The sequence below is a fragment of the Gigantopelta aegis genome, chromosome 10 (assembly GCF_016097555.1).
Source record: "Gigantopelta aegis isolate Gae_Host chromosome 10, Gae_host_genome, whole genome shotgun sequence".
Taxonomy (NCBI): Eukaryota; Metazoa; Mollusca; class Gastropoda; order Neomphalida; family Peltospiridae; genus Gigantopelta; species Gigantopelta aegis.
In genome coordinates, this window is record NC_054708.1 from 59,105,167 (window position 1) to 59,125,090 (window position 19,924).

Sequence of the window (19,924 nt, forward strand, 5' to 3'; positions counted from 1 at the left end):
CCCGCTTGACGTAGCACGACTAAGGACTTCACACGAATCAGAACGGAAAATAGGTCATTTAAAATGAATACATTAGTTGTTGGTTGCATTGTTAATAAGGAAGTTGTATTCAACTCGTAAAGATATACAGACATACAATAAGATAGACAGACAGACAGACAAAGAGACAGAGTGACAAGACAGCTTTAAAAAATATGTTTAAGTTCACATTGCATAGATGGTATTTAAAACTACATTTGTATATCAAAGTAATTAAAATATACAAAGCCTCTTCACGAAGTCTACATTTTTCTTTACCTTTCTTTAGAAATAAATGTACCAAACGTATGAATAAGATGCTCCCATTTTTGTAGGGTGGCAGGCTGATTCTTGCCCGAATTAAGTGAAAATGCCTGAATCTTGGGTCTAATTCACAAAGGTCTTTTAGGTTCTGCTAGACAACAAAGCATCCTCTTTGCAAGTATTTTAGCATTGTACTGCGAGATCGCAAAGTTGCGAGAGTTTAGTGAATAGGCCCCAGGATAACATGTATTCATATTAATTAGCATTACTGTCAAACGGCTGTATAATATAGGATTGCAACTAATATTGTGGGTAAAATGATGGAAATACATGATGAAAAGGATTTCAGGCAAGCTAATTTTGACCGAATATTTTTATCTTTTTTGCCCGAATGAGCTGGCCTGAACACTTTTTACCATTTAATTTCATTATTCTACCCAAAATATTAGTTGTAACCCATGTAAATTTGCATAGCGATTCTTTTGCAAACCTATACAGCTGTTTGGCAGTAATGCAAATATGAATAAACGTTGTAATCCAGATTCGGGCACTTTTGTTTAATTCGGGCAAAAATCAGCCTGCCCCCTACAAAAATGGGTGCCCGTACGCCTATGCTTTTACAATTCAGTGAAACAGTTGATATAAATAATTTAATTTAATTTAATTTTACATTATTGTAATGCATAATTATAACAATTATTATTTACAGATTGACCATGGTACTTGTTGATGAAGATATCCCACGGCAACAAGAGGTATAACAAGAAACCCATGGGCCTAAATTATCACTTGATGAAATTGTGTATCCCACCTACCAGAATCATGGCATACATGATATCCATTTTGCAGCGGGGGAGGGGCAGGAGGGGTCAGAGTGATCAAATTAATGATTTTATTTCTCTATGGGTCAATTGAGCATTATTTGGAAATAATCTAGTAGTTGTGAAGAAATAACAGTTTAAATGTATTTCTCTATGCAACTTCAGTAAACTTCATCCCTCCTCAGGCAGAAATAGAGGACCCAACATTAATGAAATTCACAAACCATCCAATGGCTTTTACATATACAAAGACTATTTAATTATAGCATTTCTGGAAGTAGAGAAGAAGATTTTTTTTAATTAACTTAATTGTTCCCTTTTGGACCCTGCCCCTCATTCCCCGGGAGCGGGCTAATAGAATGATCAAATTCACAAATTCACTTTTCCATTTGTCAGAGCTTGGCATTTATGGAAGAAGAGAATTTTTTTTTTTTTTACTTTAATTTTTTCCCCCATTCATGATTTTGTTTCTCCATGGGTCAGGGGAGCTTCCCAACAAATGTATTGGGAAATGGTCCAGTAGTTGTGAAGCAATTACTGTTTAAATACATTTCTCTATACAACTCTGGTAAGCTTCATCCCTCCTCAGGCACAAACAGGGCACCGGACATTAATGAAAAACAAATTTGGTTTGGTTAACGACACCACTAGAGCACATTGATTCATTAATCATCCGCTATTGCATGTCAAACATTTGGTAATTTTAACATATAATCATCAGAGGAAACCCGCTACATATTTTCTAATGCAGAAAGGGATCTTTCATTGCACTTTCCCACAGCAGGAAGGCCTTTGATATACCAGTCGTGGTCATTGGAACACTTCGATCCCAAACAGCGCATCAGACATTAATGAAATAGATAAACCACTATAGAATACCATTCAGTAACAATGTTTGGAAATTGAAAAGAATATATTTGTTTAAAATTAGCTTAAAAAGGGAGAGGTGTAAGAAACACCAAATTTACATTTTGTTTCTCAAGGATTGGCAAATTTTCCCCTTTTAGGCCCCACTCTAAGGCCCCGTGGGGGTGTCAAATGGACAAAAGTCATACATTTGTTTCTCTGTGTACCAAGTAAGCTTGCAACAAAATCTAGTTGGAATGGTCAAGTAGTTTGAACAGATTTGTTTTTTTAATTGGCTAATTTTCCTTATTTGCGACTCACGACTCGGTTCCCTGGGCGGAGAAATCGACCAAATTCAAAACTTTGTCTCTCTGTGTGCCATTTCCCAATAAATATGGTGAGTGAAGAAGAAGTCGGAGAAATAACAGTTTTGCTCTTTCGAAAAACGCAAAGGTAATGATATTTAAAAAAGAATAAACCTTTACATATATGAAGCCTATTCATTTGTAGCATTTCTGGAAGTAGAGAAGACATTGGCTTAAATTTCCCCTTTTGGGCTAAGCCCACAGGCCCCTGAACGTGTGTGTGTGGTGTGGTGTGGTGTGGTGTGGGGGGGGGGGGGGGGGGGTGTCAAAATGATCAAATTCACAAATTTGTTTCTTCATGTGCCGAAAACGCTTCCCCCAAAATTTTACTGAATTGGTTAGGTAGTTTTGGAGAAGAAATCGAAAATATGAAAAGTTTACGCACGACGAATTACGTGTGACTGCGGGCAAAACGGCTCAGGTAACCATGGTAACTTAAAAATGCAAGACGTTTTGTAATTAATTGTAATTGTAATTAATATTGAAATAAAAACAAAGACCTAATAATCATATCTTTAAAAGAGTACACTAGTAAACAACAAACCATGTAAATATATTGTACAGTATTACAGAAAATACTGTCACATAACACCAAATCCACTTAAGACCTAATAGAACTATTATACTATATTACAGAATTTTTTTTAAATTGGTACCATCTGAGAGCACCAAACGTAACTGTTATAATTGTTTTAGTACACCCTAGGACAAAACCAAAATGCATGATGGACTTTTCAATAGAGTAGCTTTTGCTAGTTATCACACTTCTTAACATTTATCATTCAGGTGTTAAAACAAAATTCGAGAATCCGTGTTTTAGCGTTTGCCAAAGCATTAATACATTTTGTAGATCGGTACCCACAATGTTGTTTGTGGCTTTTGCATCTTTCGGAAATGCTGATTAACGATTCGAGAGGTGTAAACTTGTCATTGTGAGCGTCAAAGGTGGCTGTCAAAACAGAACTGGAGACATCTCCGATACTTTATCAACAATAACGAAACTGTTGATGTTCGTGACAGTGTTTTGGGGATCAGAAGATTAATTATGAACTGCTCCCAGCTAATCAAGTCATTGCAACATCATTTACATCCAAGATGACCACCACTATATCAGCCAGAACAAGAAAACTGTAATTTATCACATTTTATATCAACTATTGCAAAATTGTGATGTTAGGGATGGAGTTTTATTCATTACGGTATTCATTTATAACAAGTTCATGTCAAATGAGATATTACACCATCATTTAAACCACTAGAGCACATTGATTTATTAATAATCGGCTATTAGATGTCAAACATATGGTCATTTAACACAGTTATAGAGAGGAAACCCGCTACACTTTTCTATTAGTAGCAAGGGATCTTTTATATGCACCATCCCACAGACAGGATAGCTCATGCCACATACCACGATATTTGATATACCAGTCGTGGTGCACTGGCTGTAACGAGAAATAGCCTAATGGGCTCACCGACGGGGATCGATCCTAGACCGACCGTGCTTCAGGTGTGTGCTTTACCACTGGGCTACGTCCCGCCCAATGATTGCCAAGATAGTCGTTAGGAGTAAGAAGTGGCCATATCTTTCATTCTATTTTACCACGAACAATATTTTTACTTGAAATATAGGGTTTTCTTGGGCGCAAGGAATTCGGTTGTTGCAGTCACTTTCTATAAAGAAATTATATCGTTGCCAGAATTCAAGATGGCTAATAAAATGGCTGGGGAAAATAACGTAATGCGTTATATGCATCACCTTAAATACTATTTTTGAGACCAACTTCTGTTTTGAGGGTGTTCAATCCATTTAAAAAGTAAAGTTATCTAAAAGATCATTTAAAATAATAATTCTTACGTTGACCGCTATGTCTTATGGTAGTACTAAACCAAATAACTTTCGGCTGGGTCAAAGTTCGACGTTAACCGAACTTTTGATTGAGACGTGAACACCACAAGAATGAGATAGTCTAATACCCGAGTAGGGGCAGCTTCAGATGGTGATGATTCCACATCAGTAGAACTCTGCCGAACTCTGGAAATACCTGTATAGAGAGATAAGCATTACACAATTTCAGAGAATTACATTGTACTGTTGAACATTTCTCAGTCTTCTCAAAAGTAATATTAGCGTAAGCTAATGAAGTAAAAACAGAAAATACACAAGATTCTTCATAAGGAATGAATGAAGGTATGTTTAATGACACCTCAACACAAAACACTATTGGGTGTTCTTAAAAAGATGCTTACAGCTATTCAAAAGATGTTTCTGGATATTACGAACAACATGACTCAACCTGTCCATTGCCAAATTAGCCAGTTGCTAATTTTAATGCAAAGTGGCTACATTTAGTCTTTGGCTAATAAAACATTTCTTAAATTAATCTCATTTTAATAATTTTCAAGAAAATATTCTGTTTATCTGAAAATTGGCTGATCCAAAATTCGTCCCAATGTGAGCCCCAGAACTAGTCAGGAGTGTCGACTACATGTTAATATTCAGTAAATAAAACTACCCTATTGGTCATGTGTATTCATTGTCGCTGTTAGTCCACGATGGTTGTAATTTGTATAATAGGACAGTTAATGACAGAAGAGATCCTCCATATTTTCTAATGTGTCACAAGACAAAGAAAAAAATTTGATTCTTACTCATTCAGTAAGTAAAAATGTTAAACACACAGTGTGCGATTTTGAGGAGAGTCCAGGAGCCCTAGGCTCGCATAAATCACGTAGGACTCTCTAGCTTGGCTAGCATACGAGTCCACATAGCTCGTAATAATTATTTGTACAAATTACACTGATTCTTCGAAATGACAGTCAAATTATAGGTAGTGCTAAACCAAATAACTTCCGGCTGGGTCAAAGATCGAGGTACACCCAACTTTTGATAGAGAAGTGAACACCACAAATCCAGTGATTGGTGATAAATGTGAGTGTGTTGGTTGTAAAAATAGTTTCATCTGGGCAAAACATTTATGCAATTTTAATTCATCTAGTACGACTGTGTCAAGTAGCCTTGTGCTTGAAACATGTATGGGGTACCTGTAAAAAAAGTAATGAAATTTTGTACGGAACTAGGGTAGTCATAGATGCTACCCGTTATCTCAGAAATGAGCAGCTTGACCCCCAGTTTTTCCTGATTCACTTTAAGCGCGAGGGGTGGTAGAATTTATATCCGTGGCGTTTATGTCGATTGATACACTGCAGATAGGAGTTTTAGTAACATATGTTACTATTGTCATCTATGGGATTTGATTTGGTAGTATACACCCTATAGCACATATTCAGTGCATATTTAAAATATATGATTTTGTCATTTTATTTAATTAAACTATACTGGTTGATTAATTAGCCGTCACTGGACTATGCAAGTTCACAATGACCTTGACCTTGACAATAATCACTGTACTTGGCTCTGAATGTAGTTTGAATCAAAGTTAGCACTGAGAAAAAGTTGTTTTTGGCCTAGAATTCATACTGTAAAGATTTCAATAATTTATTTTTACATTTATTTTGACTTGCCATATACAATTGCTCTTAAATATGGTATTGATACAGGCAACCTGAACTAAGATTTTAATAGCTATTTATTTTTATATTAACAATAACATGTGTCAATAGTGGGTTAATGTCTTTAGTTGCCATTAACATAGTTAATTTTTCATGTATGAAATTCTGAAAACTCAAATTTGTAAAGAATTTGATTGTTATTGTCATTTTGACATATTTATAGGGTGCTAAGTTATATATTAGACTAATTTGTAGTTTTATGCAAAATTTTAAGTAAAAATTGTTGGTTTACTCTTAAAACTTAACAGCTGGTTTGAAATTTATTGTTTTAGGTGATGCTAAACAAATAAAGTTGTCAGTTCTTTGTTTTTGTAACCACTATGGAATCGTGCATTCATGCAATGATAAAAGTTCTCTGTATTAGAAAGTGAATGCGAGAATTGAAATACTTACCATAAAGAAAAGTTTTTGAAGTATATATTACTCTCTGGGGGGAATATATAGAACGTAAAATATGACCACTTCTTACACTTGGCAGCCATTTTCATGGTCATCTAGGAATTAAATGATGATGCAATATCTCTGTTAGCACGAGGTCATAATACATGAATTCGTTTGCCCATAAAATTAATTCATTAACATACAAATATCTTCCTAGATGATGTAAAATGCGATAAATGACTATTTCCTAGTTCTAGCTAACACATTGGCAGCCATCTTGGATTAAATAATGCTGTGATGCCTTAATTAACTGTCGGTGTGAATGTTGACATGCTCATTTCAGCTTGTGTGATTAAAATTAGCTATATAATGACATACAGATTAATACAAAGAAACGTTATTAAATGTTCAGAAAAATACACCCTCTTTACAAAAACTCAGTTTCTGACCTTCAGCTACCCTGCAGACAAGTCCATCATGCTGTTTTGAGATCCAGATACATACGCCTATTAAAAAAAAACATAATTAAGTTTGGTGCCCTCGGATGGCACCAATTGGTCAAATTTGGGTCTCGGCTCATGACTATGGAGAGGGGCAACGGCGCACGCACACGCACCCCCCCCCCCCCCCCCCCCCCCCACACACTAAAGTTAAAGTATGTTTTTGTTTTTATTTAACGACACCACTAGATCACACTGATTTATTAATCATTGGCTATTGGAGGTCAAACATTTGGTAATTTTGATATATAATCTTAGAGAGGAAACCCGCTACATTTTTTCCATTAGTAGCAAGGGATCTTTTATATGCAAAATCCCACAAACAGGATAGCACATACCACGATCTTTGATATACCAGCACTGGTGACACACACACACACTGGTATAAACATGCATGCATGCATGCATACATACATACATACATACATACATACATACATACATACATGCATGTATTTATTTATATAAATACTGAATCATGAATATAAACACTGAATCATGCACGTAAGCGTGATCGACCGCGTATTATAGACCGCTTGTAGACACCATGCATATGGTTGAGTTAAACAGCAGCCATGTTTATGGATGCCTCAATAGCTCAGAAGGAATCGTGGCAAGTCTGCAATTTGCGGGCGATTCGGTGCCATAGGTTCGAGTCCCAGCAACGGCATGGAGCAATTTGTGAGGCCAGAACGGATTAATTATCCCCTGCGCCAGTGCGTTAATATTTATGTATGTAATCGTCAACCTCGACATATATATTCATACATCAATACATACATATTATATGTATTATATACTGAATGGTTGTTGGAAGCGATGGTAGGCATTGATTTTGACTGATAAATATACATTGCCCGACTCCCGCCTGTTTAATTATTATAATTTACACACCCTCGCAAAATATTTTGACGCCTATGATAAATAAATAAATAAATATATACATTTACATATATTTCTTGAATTCAGTAATTTTTTACAGATGCTACAGCCTGAAAACAACTCTAGGATTGTTGACAGCCTGGGCGGCCTTGACAGTCCTTTTCCGCTGCAAGTTAGCAACAACAAACCACAGAGAAGAGACGACTTCACTGCTGAGGTATTTGTACAATAACATATATTGTTTAGCGCGTGTATCTTCTGGTTGTATTATACCAAATAAAATCACATGTGCGACAATGTTAACGTATGTTAAAAATACTATATGCAGTATATCAACCAAACTTTGACCCATAAAGTTCTTTCAGCACTACAACCTCTCCCTCAAAGCATTAACTCTCTCTCTCTCTCTCTCTCTCTCTCTCTCTCTCTCTCTCTCTCTCTCTCTCTCTCTCTCTCTCTCTCTCTCTCTCTCTCTCTCTCTCGGTGCCACAGGTTCGAGTCCCAGCAACGGCATGAGGCAATCTGTGAGGCCAGAAAGGATTTAATAATTATTCCCTGCGCCAGTGCCTTAATATTTATGTATGTAATAGTCAAATACGACATACATACATCGATACCTACCTACCTACATACCTACCTACCTACACCTACATACATACATAACTACCTACCTTCATACACATATACATACCTACATACATACCTACATACCTACCTACCTACATACATACATACCTACATACATACATACATAACTACCTACCTACCTTCACATATATACATACCTACATACATACCTACATACATACAGTATATAAATATTCATACATCAATACATACTACCCAATCTCCGGTTTGCCCACTGAGTCATGCACGTAAGTGGTATCGACCGCGTAGCTTGTAGACACCATGCATATGGTTGAGTTAACCGGCATCCATGTTTATGGATGCCTCAATAGCTCAGAAGGAATCGTGGCAAATCTGCAATTTGCGGGCGATTCGGTGCCATAGGTTCGACTCCCAGCAACGGCATGGAGCAATTTGTGAGGCCAGAACGGATTAATTATCCCCTGCGCCAGTGCGTTAATAATTATGTATGTAATCGTCAACCTCATACATCAATACATACATATTATATGTATTATATACTGAATTGTTGTCGGAAGCGATGGTAGGCATTGATTTTGACTGATAAATATACATTGCCCGACTCCCGCCTGTTTAATTATTATAATTTACACACCCTCGCAGAATATTTCGACGCCTATGATAAATAAATAAATAAATATATACATTTACATATATTTCTTGAATTCAGTAATTTTTTACAGATGCTACAGCCTGAAAACAACTCTAGGATTGTTAACAGCCTGGGCGGCCATAACAGTCCTTTTCTGCCGCAAGTTAGCAACTACAGGTCACAGAGAAGAGACGACTTCACTGCTGAGGTATGTTTACAATAACATATAATCTTCAAAAAAAGTAACGCAAAGCCAGATTTTCATTGTATGTTTCTAAATCGTTTAATACATGAAAGAAACATGGCAGAAACTTGCAATTTGACACAGATAAACAACATTAACAGAGGCTGTTGTAACAGCCATCCAAGTTCCCAAGGTCCCGTTTGAAGTCACGTACAGTCAGTAACGAGTGTGACCCCCATGAGAGTCAAGTACTTCCTGGCACCTCCTGCCCATCGAAGCAATCAGATGACGGATGACATCCTGCGGAATTGTAGCCCACTCGGCCTCCAAAGCGGCAGCCAGCTGTTGTAGTGTCTGAGGTTGGGGTTGTCGTCGTCGCAAACGTCTATCCAGTTCATCCCACAAATGTGATGATGTGGGCAGCCATCTCTTACTTAACTGGTGACACTAACCTTCTAACATCCGCTGAAAAATCATTACTGGACAGGGGTTTGAATTTTGTTCTCACACCCCAACCAAAAACAGGCTTAGAGGCTAAACTTGACAATGGTGTAATGGATACGGCAGTTTTTGACAACAAAATGAAACTGGCCGACTATTTTCGGCGTTCAACTGGAGAAAAAATCCCATTCACGGAAAGCTTATAAAAGGATAGTGGAAAAAGTGGGTGATATGACAGTTTACACAAATCAGCAAAATCTTTCTGTCATGGAACGTCGTGCTCTCACCAAACTACGCAAAAACCTCAAAATTGTTATAAAACCTGCAGATAAAGGGTCAGCCACTGTCATTCTATCAAGGGAGAACTATATTCGGGAAGCCCATCGACAGCTTAATAATTCAAAGTACTACAAAAAATTAGACAAAGCTATTTGGCCTGAGAATTGTAAAAAGTTCAATGCAATTATTCAATGTCTAAAAGATCAGGGACATATTAATAAAAAACAAGTAAAATATTTAGAAGCCAGGTCACAATCACAAACCCGGAAATTTTATCTACTTCCAAAAATCCACAAGCCAGTCGATACATGGACCGATATTAACACACCACCCGGTCGTCCAATCATTTCAGACTGTGGATCAGAATCGTACAATATTTCAGAATACATAGACTTTCACTTAAAACCAATTGCAAATAGACATGAAAGTTTTGTGAAAAACACTGAAGATCTTCTATCAAAATTATCAAAAACCAAAATCCCAAAAGATTCATTCTTGGTTACCCTTGATATTGACTCCATGTACACGAACATAGGTATTGATGCGGGCATTGATTCAGTTAAGAGAGCATTTGATAACTACCCAGATCCAAACAGACCAGATAACAACATTATTGAGCTGTTAGAATTAAGCCTAAAAGGAAATGATTTTGAGTTTGATGGAGAAATGTATCAGCAAGTGTGTGGTTGTGCTATGGGCAAACGTTTTAGTCCAAACTTTGCATCTATCTATGTCGCCGAATGGGAAGAGGCTGCTTTAAAGAAATCGAGTAAAACACCTCTTTTGTACCTCAGATATCTCGACGATATACTTATCATTTGGCCACATTCTAAACAAGAATTTTGGAACTTTTTTTAGCTATTAAATCAACAGGATGACAATATCAAACTTAAGGCCACCATATCAGATAAATCAGTTGACTTTTTGGATGTAACAATTTATAAAGGTACACAGTTTGAAACATCAGGTTACCTAGACTACAAAGTGTTTTTCAAACCCACAGACACACACCAACTTCTCCACTGCAAGTCTTTTCACCCATGCCACACCTTTAAAGGCATTGTTAAATCTCAGATTATTAGATTTCACAGAAATTCGAGTAACAAACAGAATTTCAATGAGGCGTGTTCACTTTATTTAGTGCTTTAAAACCTAGGGGATATTCAAAACGGTTTTTAAGAAATATTAAATCTGAAACTGTTCGAGAATTAGAAAATCCCTTTAGGGCAACTGAAGACTATAAACCATACAAACTTCAGCATAACCAATTGCCTCAAATAAGCACTGGCTCCTCTACTACTTGTGCCAAAACCAGGTGTAGACTTCACAACTTAATTAAAACGCAGTCGACTTTCAAAAGTCAACAGACCAAAATTGAATATCAAATTCGGACAGACATGAACTGTGATTCGAAAAATGTAGTATATCTAATCACCTGTAATTTATGTAAAAAAAAACAGTACGTAGGACAAACGCAAAACCAACTGAGAATTAGAGCAGTTTGTCACAAGTATGATATTCGGCATGAAGTTGACACCGCTGTCGCCAATCACTTCAATCTACCTGACCATTCGTTAGATGAAAACTTTGAAATAATTCCAATTGAACAACCCCCGATACTTGGTTCAAAAGACGAAACAGACCTCTTGAGACTTGAACGAGAGGCCTTCTGGATTCGTACATTACAGACAAAACAGCCGTTTGGAATCAACGTTGAATCTGGTAAAGCTGTAAAAAGAGATAAAATAATTTTTCCAATAATTTACAGTCGACGTAGTGTTGATATTGGTAAACTTATGAAGGAGGAGTTTTTAAATCTGCAAACTGTTATGAAAGACCCAATTACAGCACGTCCGGTTATTGCATATAGAAAAAATCCAAGTCTCAAGGATATCTTAGTCTCCACCCGACTACACGCCGCCTAAGCCTGCGTCTAAGCCTCTAAGCCGGTCCATTTTTCAGTGGTTGGTTTCCTAACAAATTTAAAAAAAAACCCAAATACATCGTATCCGGCTGTAAACAAAACATAGTACTAGCCAAATAAATTTAAAACAAGACTGACCGAAAAACAGCTATATGTTGTATATCACAACGGTCAATTTAAAATCAATTTCGAATCCCTGGGGCAAAATTAGAAAATAACAATTTTTTAGTTTTTAAAAAATTCCTGAGCCAGTGCGTTCATTCATTCTTAAATACATACATACATAACTACCTACCTTCATACATATATACATACCTACATACATACCTACATACATACCTACATACATACAGTATATAAATATTCATACATCAATACATACTACCCAATCTCCGGTTTGCCCACTGAGTCATGCACGTAAGTGGTATCGACCGCGTAGCTTGTAGACACCATGCATATGGTTGAGTTAACCGGCATCCATGTTTATGGATGCCTCAATAGCTCAGAAGGAATCGTGGCAAGTCTGCAATTTGCGGGCGATTCGGTGCCATAGGTTCGACTCCCAGCAACGGCATGGAGCAATTTGTGAGGCCAGAACGGATTAATTATCCCCTGCGCCAGTGCGTTAATAATTATGTATGTAATCGTCAACCTCGACATATATATTCATACATCAATACATACATATTATATGTATTATATACTGAATTGTTGTCGGAAGCGATGGTAGGCATTGATTTTGACTGATAAATATACATTGCCCGACTCCCGCCTGTTTAATTATTATAATTTACACACCCTCGCAGAATATTTCGACGCCTATGATAAATAAATAAATAAATATATACATTTACATATATTTCTTGAATTCAGTAATTTTTTACAGATGCTACAGCCTGAAAACAACTCTAGGATTGTTGACAGCCTGGGCGGCCATAACAGTCCTTTTCTGCCGCAAGTTAGCAACTACAGGTCACAGAGAAGAGACGACTTCACTGCTGAGGTATGTTTACAATAACATATACTCTTCAAAAAAAGTAACGCAAAGCCAGATTTTCATTGTATGTTTCTAAATCGTTTAATACATGAAAGAAACATGGCAGAAACTTGCAATTTGACACAGATAAACAACATTAACAGAGGCTGTTGTAACAGCCATCCAAGTTCCCAAGGTCCCGTTTGAAGTCACGTACAGTCAGTAACGAGTGTGACCCCCATGAGAGTCAAGTACTGCCTGGCACCTCCTGCCCATCGAAGCAATCAGATGACGGATGACATCCTGCGGAATTGTAGCCCACTCGGCCTCCAAAGCGGCAGCCAACTGTTGTAGTGTCTGAGGTTGGGGTTGTCGTCGTCGCAAACGTCTATCCAGTTCATCCCACAAATGCTCGATTGGGTTTAAATCTGGGGATTTGGAGGGCCATGGAAGAACATTGATGTTGTTGTTTGCTAGGAAGGCTGTGGTGATGCGCGCTGTATGAGGACGGGCATTGTCCTGCTGGAAAACAGTGTTGCCGTTGGCCATGTTGGGGACGACGTACGTCCACATAGCACTGTGCTGTCAAGTTCCCCCTGATGTGCACCAAGTCTGTCCTGGCGTTGTAAGAGATGGCTGCCCACATCATCACACTTCCTCCACCAAATCTGTCCACTTCCTGTATGCAATTGCGTGCAAAACGTTCACCTCTTCGGCGGTAGACACGTGCCCTTCCATCCTGTCTGCGGAGCATGAATCGCGATTCGTCGCTGAACCACACGTGTCTCCGTCGTCTTTGAGGCCATACCCTGTGTGCTTGACACCATTGTAGTCGAAGCTGTCGATGCTGCTGGGTTAAAATCACGCCTCTAACAGGACGTCTGGGTCGCAATCCTGCCTCTCGTAGACGGTTCCGGACAGTCTGGTCAGAGATCCTACGCAGTCCCGGTATTGCAGATTGAGTGGAGGTAGCCGTGGTCGTCCTTTGGCGTAGGTGGCGCAACCGGATGTAGCGATCCTGGGCAGGAGTGGTGACACGTGGTCTACCGGATCTGCGAAGGTCACGTGTTGATCCATGCGCCTGGTAGCGGATCCATAATCTTGAAATGGTGCTAGGGTACACATTGAAAAGCCTCGCAACCTCTGATTGGGATTCGCCTGCTTCCAATTGTCCGACGGCGTTGTTCCTCTGTGCTTCATTCAGTCTTGGCATTGTGAAAACTACGCTGACAGTTTTAAACTGAGTACAGCTAAGTCCTGAACCCTGCACTTTTATAGGGCTTCTTGTGCCTCTTGCACGTGCACACCATGCCGACCGTTCAAATCGCTGAATTGACCGCAGGTGCGGTTTTGCGATTGTTAACGTTTTCACACCTGTCTTCAAGGTCATCAAATTCCGAACAACTTTGCTGGTGAAAATGCATTTGGTACGCTCCATTACACAACATACTTAGCGTTCGGAACACAATGTTTCCACACATCCATATTTATTAGGAAAATTTCATTTTTGCGTTGCTTTTTTTGAAGAGTATATATTGTTTAGCGCGTGTATCTTCTGGTTGTACTATACCAAATAAAATCACATGTGTGACAATGTTAACGTATGTGGTTAAAAATACTATATGCAGTATATCAACCAAACTTTGACCCATAAAGCTCTTTCAGCACTACAACCTCTCCCTAAAAGTATTAACTCTCTCTTTCTCATTCTCTCTCTCTCTCTCTCTCTCTCTCTCTCTCTCTCTCTCTCTCTCTCTCTCTCTCTCTCTCTCTCTCTCTCTCTCTCTCTCTCTCTCTCTGAGAACAGACGCCTTCACTGCTGAGGTATTTTTACAATAACATATATTGTTTAGCATGTGTATCTTCTGGTTGTATTAATAATAATACTAATAATATATTTTTAGTTCAGATCAGAGATCCATAGAACATATATTTTATTATACCAAATAAAATCACATAGGCGACAATGTTAACGTATGTGGTTAAAATACTATATGCAGTATATCAACCAAACTTTGACACAGAAAGTTCTTTCAGCACTACAACCTCTCCCTCAAAGTATTAACTCTCTCTCTCTCTTCTCTCTCTCTCTCTCTCTCTCTCTCTCTCTCTCTCTCTCTCTCTCTCTCTCTCTCTCTCTCTCTCTCTCTCTCTCTCTCTCCGTTATATCTTCAGTTCACAATTGCTCTAAATTACAATATATTTGTATTTGCAGCATCACATGGTGATGTTCTACATGCCACCTATCGAAGAAGGGATGAATACTGTTGAGGTATTTTATTCAACATACCTGAATACATTCAACTAAAGTAGTGTCGGAAATAGAATAAAAATTATTTTCGTCGATTATTTCTTTCATATTAAAGTAACAGGTAAATATTTTATAAATATTTATTTAATGATACTCTACCTAATTTAGCATTGACTTGTTTGGGTTTTCATTGATGTACAAGGTGGTGTTTACTCTTGAAATTAAAAGAAATATGTCAGTAAACAGGTGATTTGTGTACTTTACTGGAACAGACTATAACACATTTTGATCTACATGTGTCAGTTTCATTTACCCTTAAACAAACTTTTAATTTAAAACTGTAAGTTAACTGAATATTTTGAATTGCAGCATAAATTATAAATTATTATCAGCATATTTAGTGAATATAAATTCACTGTAAGTACATTAACAATTTACACAATCTTGCAACCACTGAAAGGTGCTATATCATAGTTATATGTGAGCATCTGTTTGTGATAAAAATTCTCAAATAAAAATGTATTTTCTACTAGTAGATAAAATTATTTTGTTAGAATCATTTATGGGCATATAGTTGAAGGTGAAGTCTTTAAATTTTAAAGCCAAAATTTAATTATTATTTTTTTATTTGCAATAGCTGTCATTGTGCAACTTGGAGATAGCACCTTTAATACATAGCACCTTTAATACCGGTATAATAGATCACACACGCAGAATGGTTCTTGACAGTTTTGCTCAAAAGTTACTTTGAAATGTCTACAAATATTTTGTTTTGGAAAGGGATAGGGATACACCGTCATCAGAGACGGTCCCTCACATATTGCAACAGCAATGAAATTGACACATGTCGATCAAAATGTGTTATAGTCTGTTCCAATGAAGTGGACAAATCAACTGTTTACTGACATCTTTATTTTAATTTCAAGAGTAAACACCACCTTGTACATCAATGAGAGCCCAAACAAGTCAATGCTAAATTAGGTAGAATATCAGTAAACAGATATTTACAAAATATTTACCTGTTAGTTTAATATGAAAGACATAATCGACGAAAATCAGTTTTATTATATTTCCGATACTACTTTAGTGTGTGTTCTTTCTGTTATTTTGACCGGCCTCGGTGGCGTCGTGGTTAGGTCATAGGTCTACAGGCTGGTAGGTACTGGGTTCGGATCCCAGTCGAGGCATGGGATTTTTAATCCAGATACTGACTCCAAACCCTGAGTGAGTGCTCCGCAAGGCTCAATGGGTAGGTGTAAACCACTTGCACCGACCAGTGATCCATAACTGGTTCAACAAAGGCCATGGTTTGTGTCATCCTGCCTGTGGGAAGCGCCAATAAAAGATCCCTTGCTGCTAATCGGAAAGAGTAGCCCATGTAGTGGCGACAGCGGGTTTCCTCTCAAAATCTGTGTGGTCCTTAACCATATGTCTGACGCCATATAACCGTCAATAAAATGTGTTGAGTGCGTCGTTAAATAAAACATTTCTTTCTTCTTCTTTTTTTCTGTTATTTTGGGTCTTTGTCATTTGCGTATTTTTTAACATGGGGCAGGCCAATCATTTGTTTTGTAACTCACCATCACCCCACCTCGTGGATTGTTCAGGCGTCTAGAAAATGTAACAGTCTTAATACTATTCTTACAGTGCCTTTACTTGATCCTAAGAGCATCTTTAATTAAAAAGCTTGAAGAATGCATTCCCCGACCCACGCAGATAGCTCGCGACCTTCTGGTATCAATATTAATCATTGTTTAAATCTATCAGCTGATATAGTTTTTATTTGATATCAGATATTGGTTATGATCTTAAAGTACAATTACTGTGCCCACAATGGCGGATCCAGAAAATCCATTGGGGGGGGGGGGGGGGGGGTCAATGACATGAGGCGAAATGCCAAGGGAACTTTGGGGAGGTTTGGAGGGGGATCGTACAAAAATTAAAATAAATATATAATAAACATGTTTTTACTGACATTGTCTAAATCTGACCCATGATGTTGACTTGACCTGACCTTGACACCTAAAATCGAGTAACCCCACCCCTCACCTCTCAAAACCATTGCATGGTCCTAGGGTAAAACTGTGCCAAATTTGATGCTTTGGGCCAACGTGTCACAATATCGCCCACATTTGGACTTAAGCCACCGGACTATAATATTATAAAGAAGTACATAATTAGGATACCGTGGTTCTCCTACTTCACCGTTGTTTTGCATTACCATAGTTTGACACTCAATAGCCGATGTATTTTTCCTGCTGGGGTGTCGTTAAACATTCATTCATTCATTCATTCATTCATTCATTCCTACTTCACCTGTGCATGGTTTGTACTTCAGATTTTATTTCATAATTTTAAACACTGATTTTAGTATTTTCACCATTTTCCTTTGCAAATGTAACAATAACTTTAGTTCACTTTCTTTTTACTGTTCTATTTTGCATTTATTTCGAGTGACTAGAAATCCTGCTTTTGAAATGAACATTTGTTTTCCGGACTTTTGTTTTGCAATGTCTGATGATATTGAGATTAAATTTTGTATATAGCTTTATTACTGTTACAAATCAAGTTTAACTTTCATGGTGATGTACGTACTTTTCACAAATGTTTGGCCCTTGAATTTAGGAGATAAAAAAAACAACTTTGTGCACGGTAGGGGACATGTATTGCTTTAGCAGTACTCTCAGAATGCGTGTTTATCCAGACAATTTAATAACTACATGTATTTACAATTTCTGTTTCTAGGTTATTTCTTTGGGAAATGTGAAGATCATTTACAAATGTGGGAATTGTTTTTGTTTTAGGTATCCACTCCGTGGCCAAGACTCATAGTCACAGGTCAAGTGATTTCTGCTCGAGACATGCCGGTATGTACAAATAAATGAACTCAAAAACGAGAGAGAGAGAGAGAGAGAGAGAGAGAGAGAGAGAGAGAGAGAGAGAGAGAGAGAGAGAGAGAGAGAGAGAGAGATGAGAGGAGAGAGGAGAGGGAAGAGAGAGAAGAGAGAGAGAGATAGAGAGAGAGAGAGAGAGAGAGGGGTTTAAATACATCTTGTAAATAACAATCATTTTTTTAAATAAACCATTAGCTAAAGCGTACTGACATTCTAAAGCTCATTAAATAAATACGGTGGGTTTTTTTGTTTTAATTACATGTCAGTTTTAATATTTTTATTTTATTTTATTTTATTTTATTTTGTTTTATTTGTATTTGTATTTATGTTTGTGTTTGAATTTGAATTTGAATTTGTATTTGTTTGCTTTTTCAGATAGTCCTACTACTGCTCGTCTTTTTGGTTGTTCTACTTGTGATCCGTCAGTGAATAACCATCTTGTGGATCATATAATTTATATCATTGTTGAAAACTGGCGATTTCTGCCGGTCACTGCTTTGCGAATATTCCCAAAATGTAAAATAGCATAAAATAAAATAAAAGGATAGTAATTTTCTATCCAAGTATTTGTTTTTATTGTTGTTATTGCTATAACGGGGGGAATCACTATACTGTACTAAAAGAGAAACATTCCCTTAAGACTATATCGTATCTAAATAATCCCATCCCCAGGACATAGTCAATCAACTCACGGGCGATCCACCCGCCCCCTAATAAAAGAAACACGGCAAAGGTGTTTGGACTATTGGGGCTATTCTATTCGATTGGCAGCAAGGGATCTTTTATATGCACCATCCCAGACAGGATAACACATACCAAGGCCTTTGATGTACCAGTCGTGGTGCACTGGCTGGAGCGAGAAACAGCCCAATGGGCCCACTGACAGGGATCGATCCCATGCCGACCGCGCATCAAGCGAGCGCTTTACCACTGGGCTACGTTCCGCCCACCAAAAACGATGGAGATATTCGAGCAAAATGAGCTGGCATGAACCCCATTCACTCGCATAATTAGTTGTAATCCATGCACAAATGCGTAGTGATTCATTTCAACCCTGTATAGCCGTTTGGCAGGAATACCAACTTTGAAGTTACTTCTAACCCTGGCACCCTTTCTACAAACTGCTGCTGAAATGGCTTAAGGACTGGAATGGAGTCCAAATATCTATCTTTTGATTTTGGCTGCCTGCTCTATTTGCGACTAATTCATTTCATATTTAGGCCTGACGCAAACATTTTTTTTTTAAATTCTAATTGTAAATTTAGATATTACTATCAAGTTAAAAAAAAAAAAATCTCTTCTAATTCAAATTGTAAATTCCATAGCCTTATTACCCCCACCGACCCACCTGTTTTGAACATATCCACCGGGCAATCTCAAAGGATGTGCCCAAGACAGTCGTGCTTGAACCTTCAGTGGATGGAAGCACGAGTCAAATGGTTGATTGATTGAATGCTAATATGAATACATGTTACCCAGATTCGTGCATTTTCGATTTATTCGGACAGAAATCAGCCTGCCCCCTCCCCCCGCCTCACAAAAAACCCACCAAAACCCCACCAACCCCCCCCCCCCCAAAAAAAAAAAAATCCGACAAAAATGAGAGCCCGTATTCCCTATGTTTGAATCTCCCCAGCCTGGGCCCCGTTCCACGAAAGAATTGTAGCTAAGGTTAATTGTAGTGACTTACGGTGAATTTTACAACTGGCACCGTAAACTTTACAGCCGTTCCACAAAGCAACCTTACGGAAGTCGTAAGTGCCCCTTTAATGATTAAAATATTCTTTACGAATAAGTACGAATTAGTTAAATGATGAATTGGTTACCGACTTTTCGGAACATCTATGATGTATTCAATGGTATCAAACATCCATGAAGTAACTTTGTTAGTTTATTTGCTAAGCAATAATTGTCAAATGCATAAGACATGAGAGTTATCTCCCGTATTTTCGTGTGAAAGTCTATGGCCTAGAAGGTTTTTTCATCGAACGCCGAGTTTTATTAAAGTTATATGCTATAGGGGGCCTATATTAGATCCATTTTTATACAAAAAGTTAGTATCTTTCTTAGAAAATGAAAAAATCA

At 37.7% G+C, this 19,924-nt stretch overlaps 1 protein-coding gene across 9 annotated transcripts in view; it reads left to right on the forward strand.

The window, feature by feature from the left end:
* Positions 1-18,407, forward strand: part of LOC121382580 — a 23,760-nt gene extending 5,353 nt beyond the window's left edge. For 3 of the 9 annotated variants that reach the window (XM_041512069.1, XM_041512065.1, XM_041512070.1), the window contains exons 2-8: positions 992-1,037; positions 7,751-7,867; positions 8,969-9,098; positions 12,605-12,721; positions 14,910-14,966; positions 17,750-17,812; positions 18,215-18,407. In XM_041512069.1, coding sequence (XP_041368003.1) covers positions 1,012-1,037; positions 7,751-7,867; positions 8,969-9,098; positions 12,605-12,721; positions 14,910-14,966; positions 17,750-17,812; positions 18,215-18,268 — 564 coding nt within the window. In that variant the 5' untranslated portion in view covers positions 992-1,011 and the 3' untranslated portion in view covers positions 18,269-18,407. Of the gene's footprint in view, positions 1-991; positions 1,038-7,737; positions 7,868-8,968; positions 9,099-12,604; positions 12,722-14,909; positions 14,967-17,749; positions 17,813-18,214 lie in introns of all 9 variants that reach the window. The other 6 variants (XM_041512063.1, XM_041512062.1, XM_041512064.1 and 3 more) reach the window with 3 other exon arrangements.
* The last annotated feature ends 1,517 nt before the right edge of the window (positions 18,408-19,924 follow it).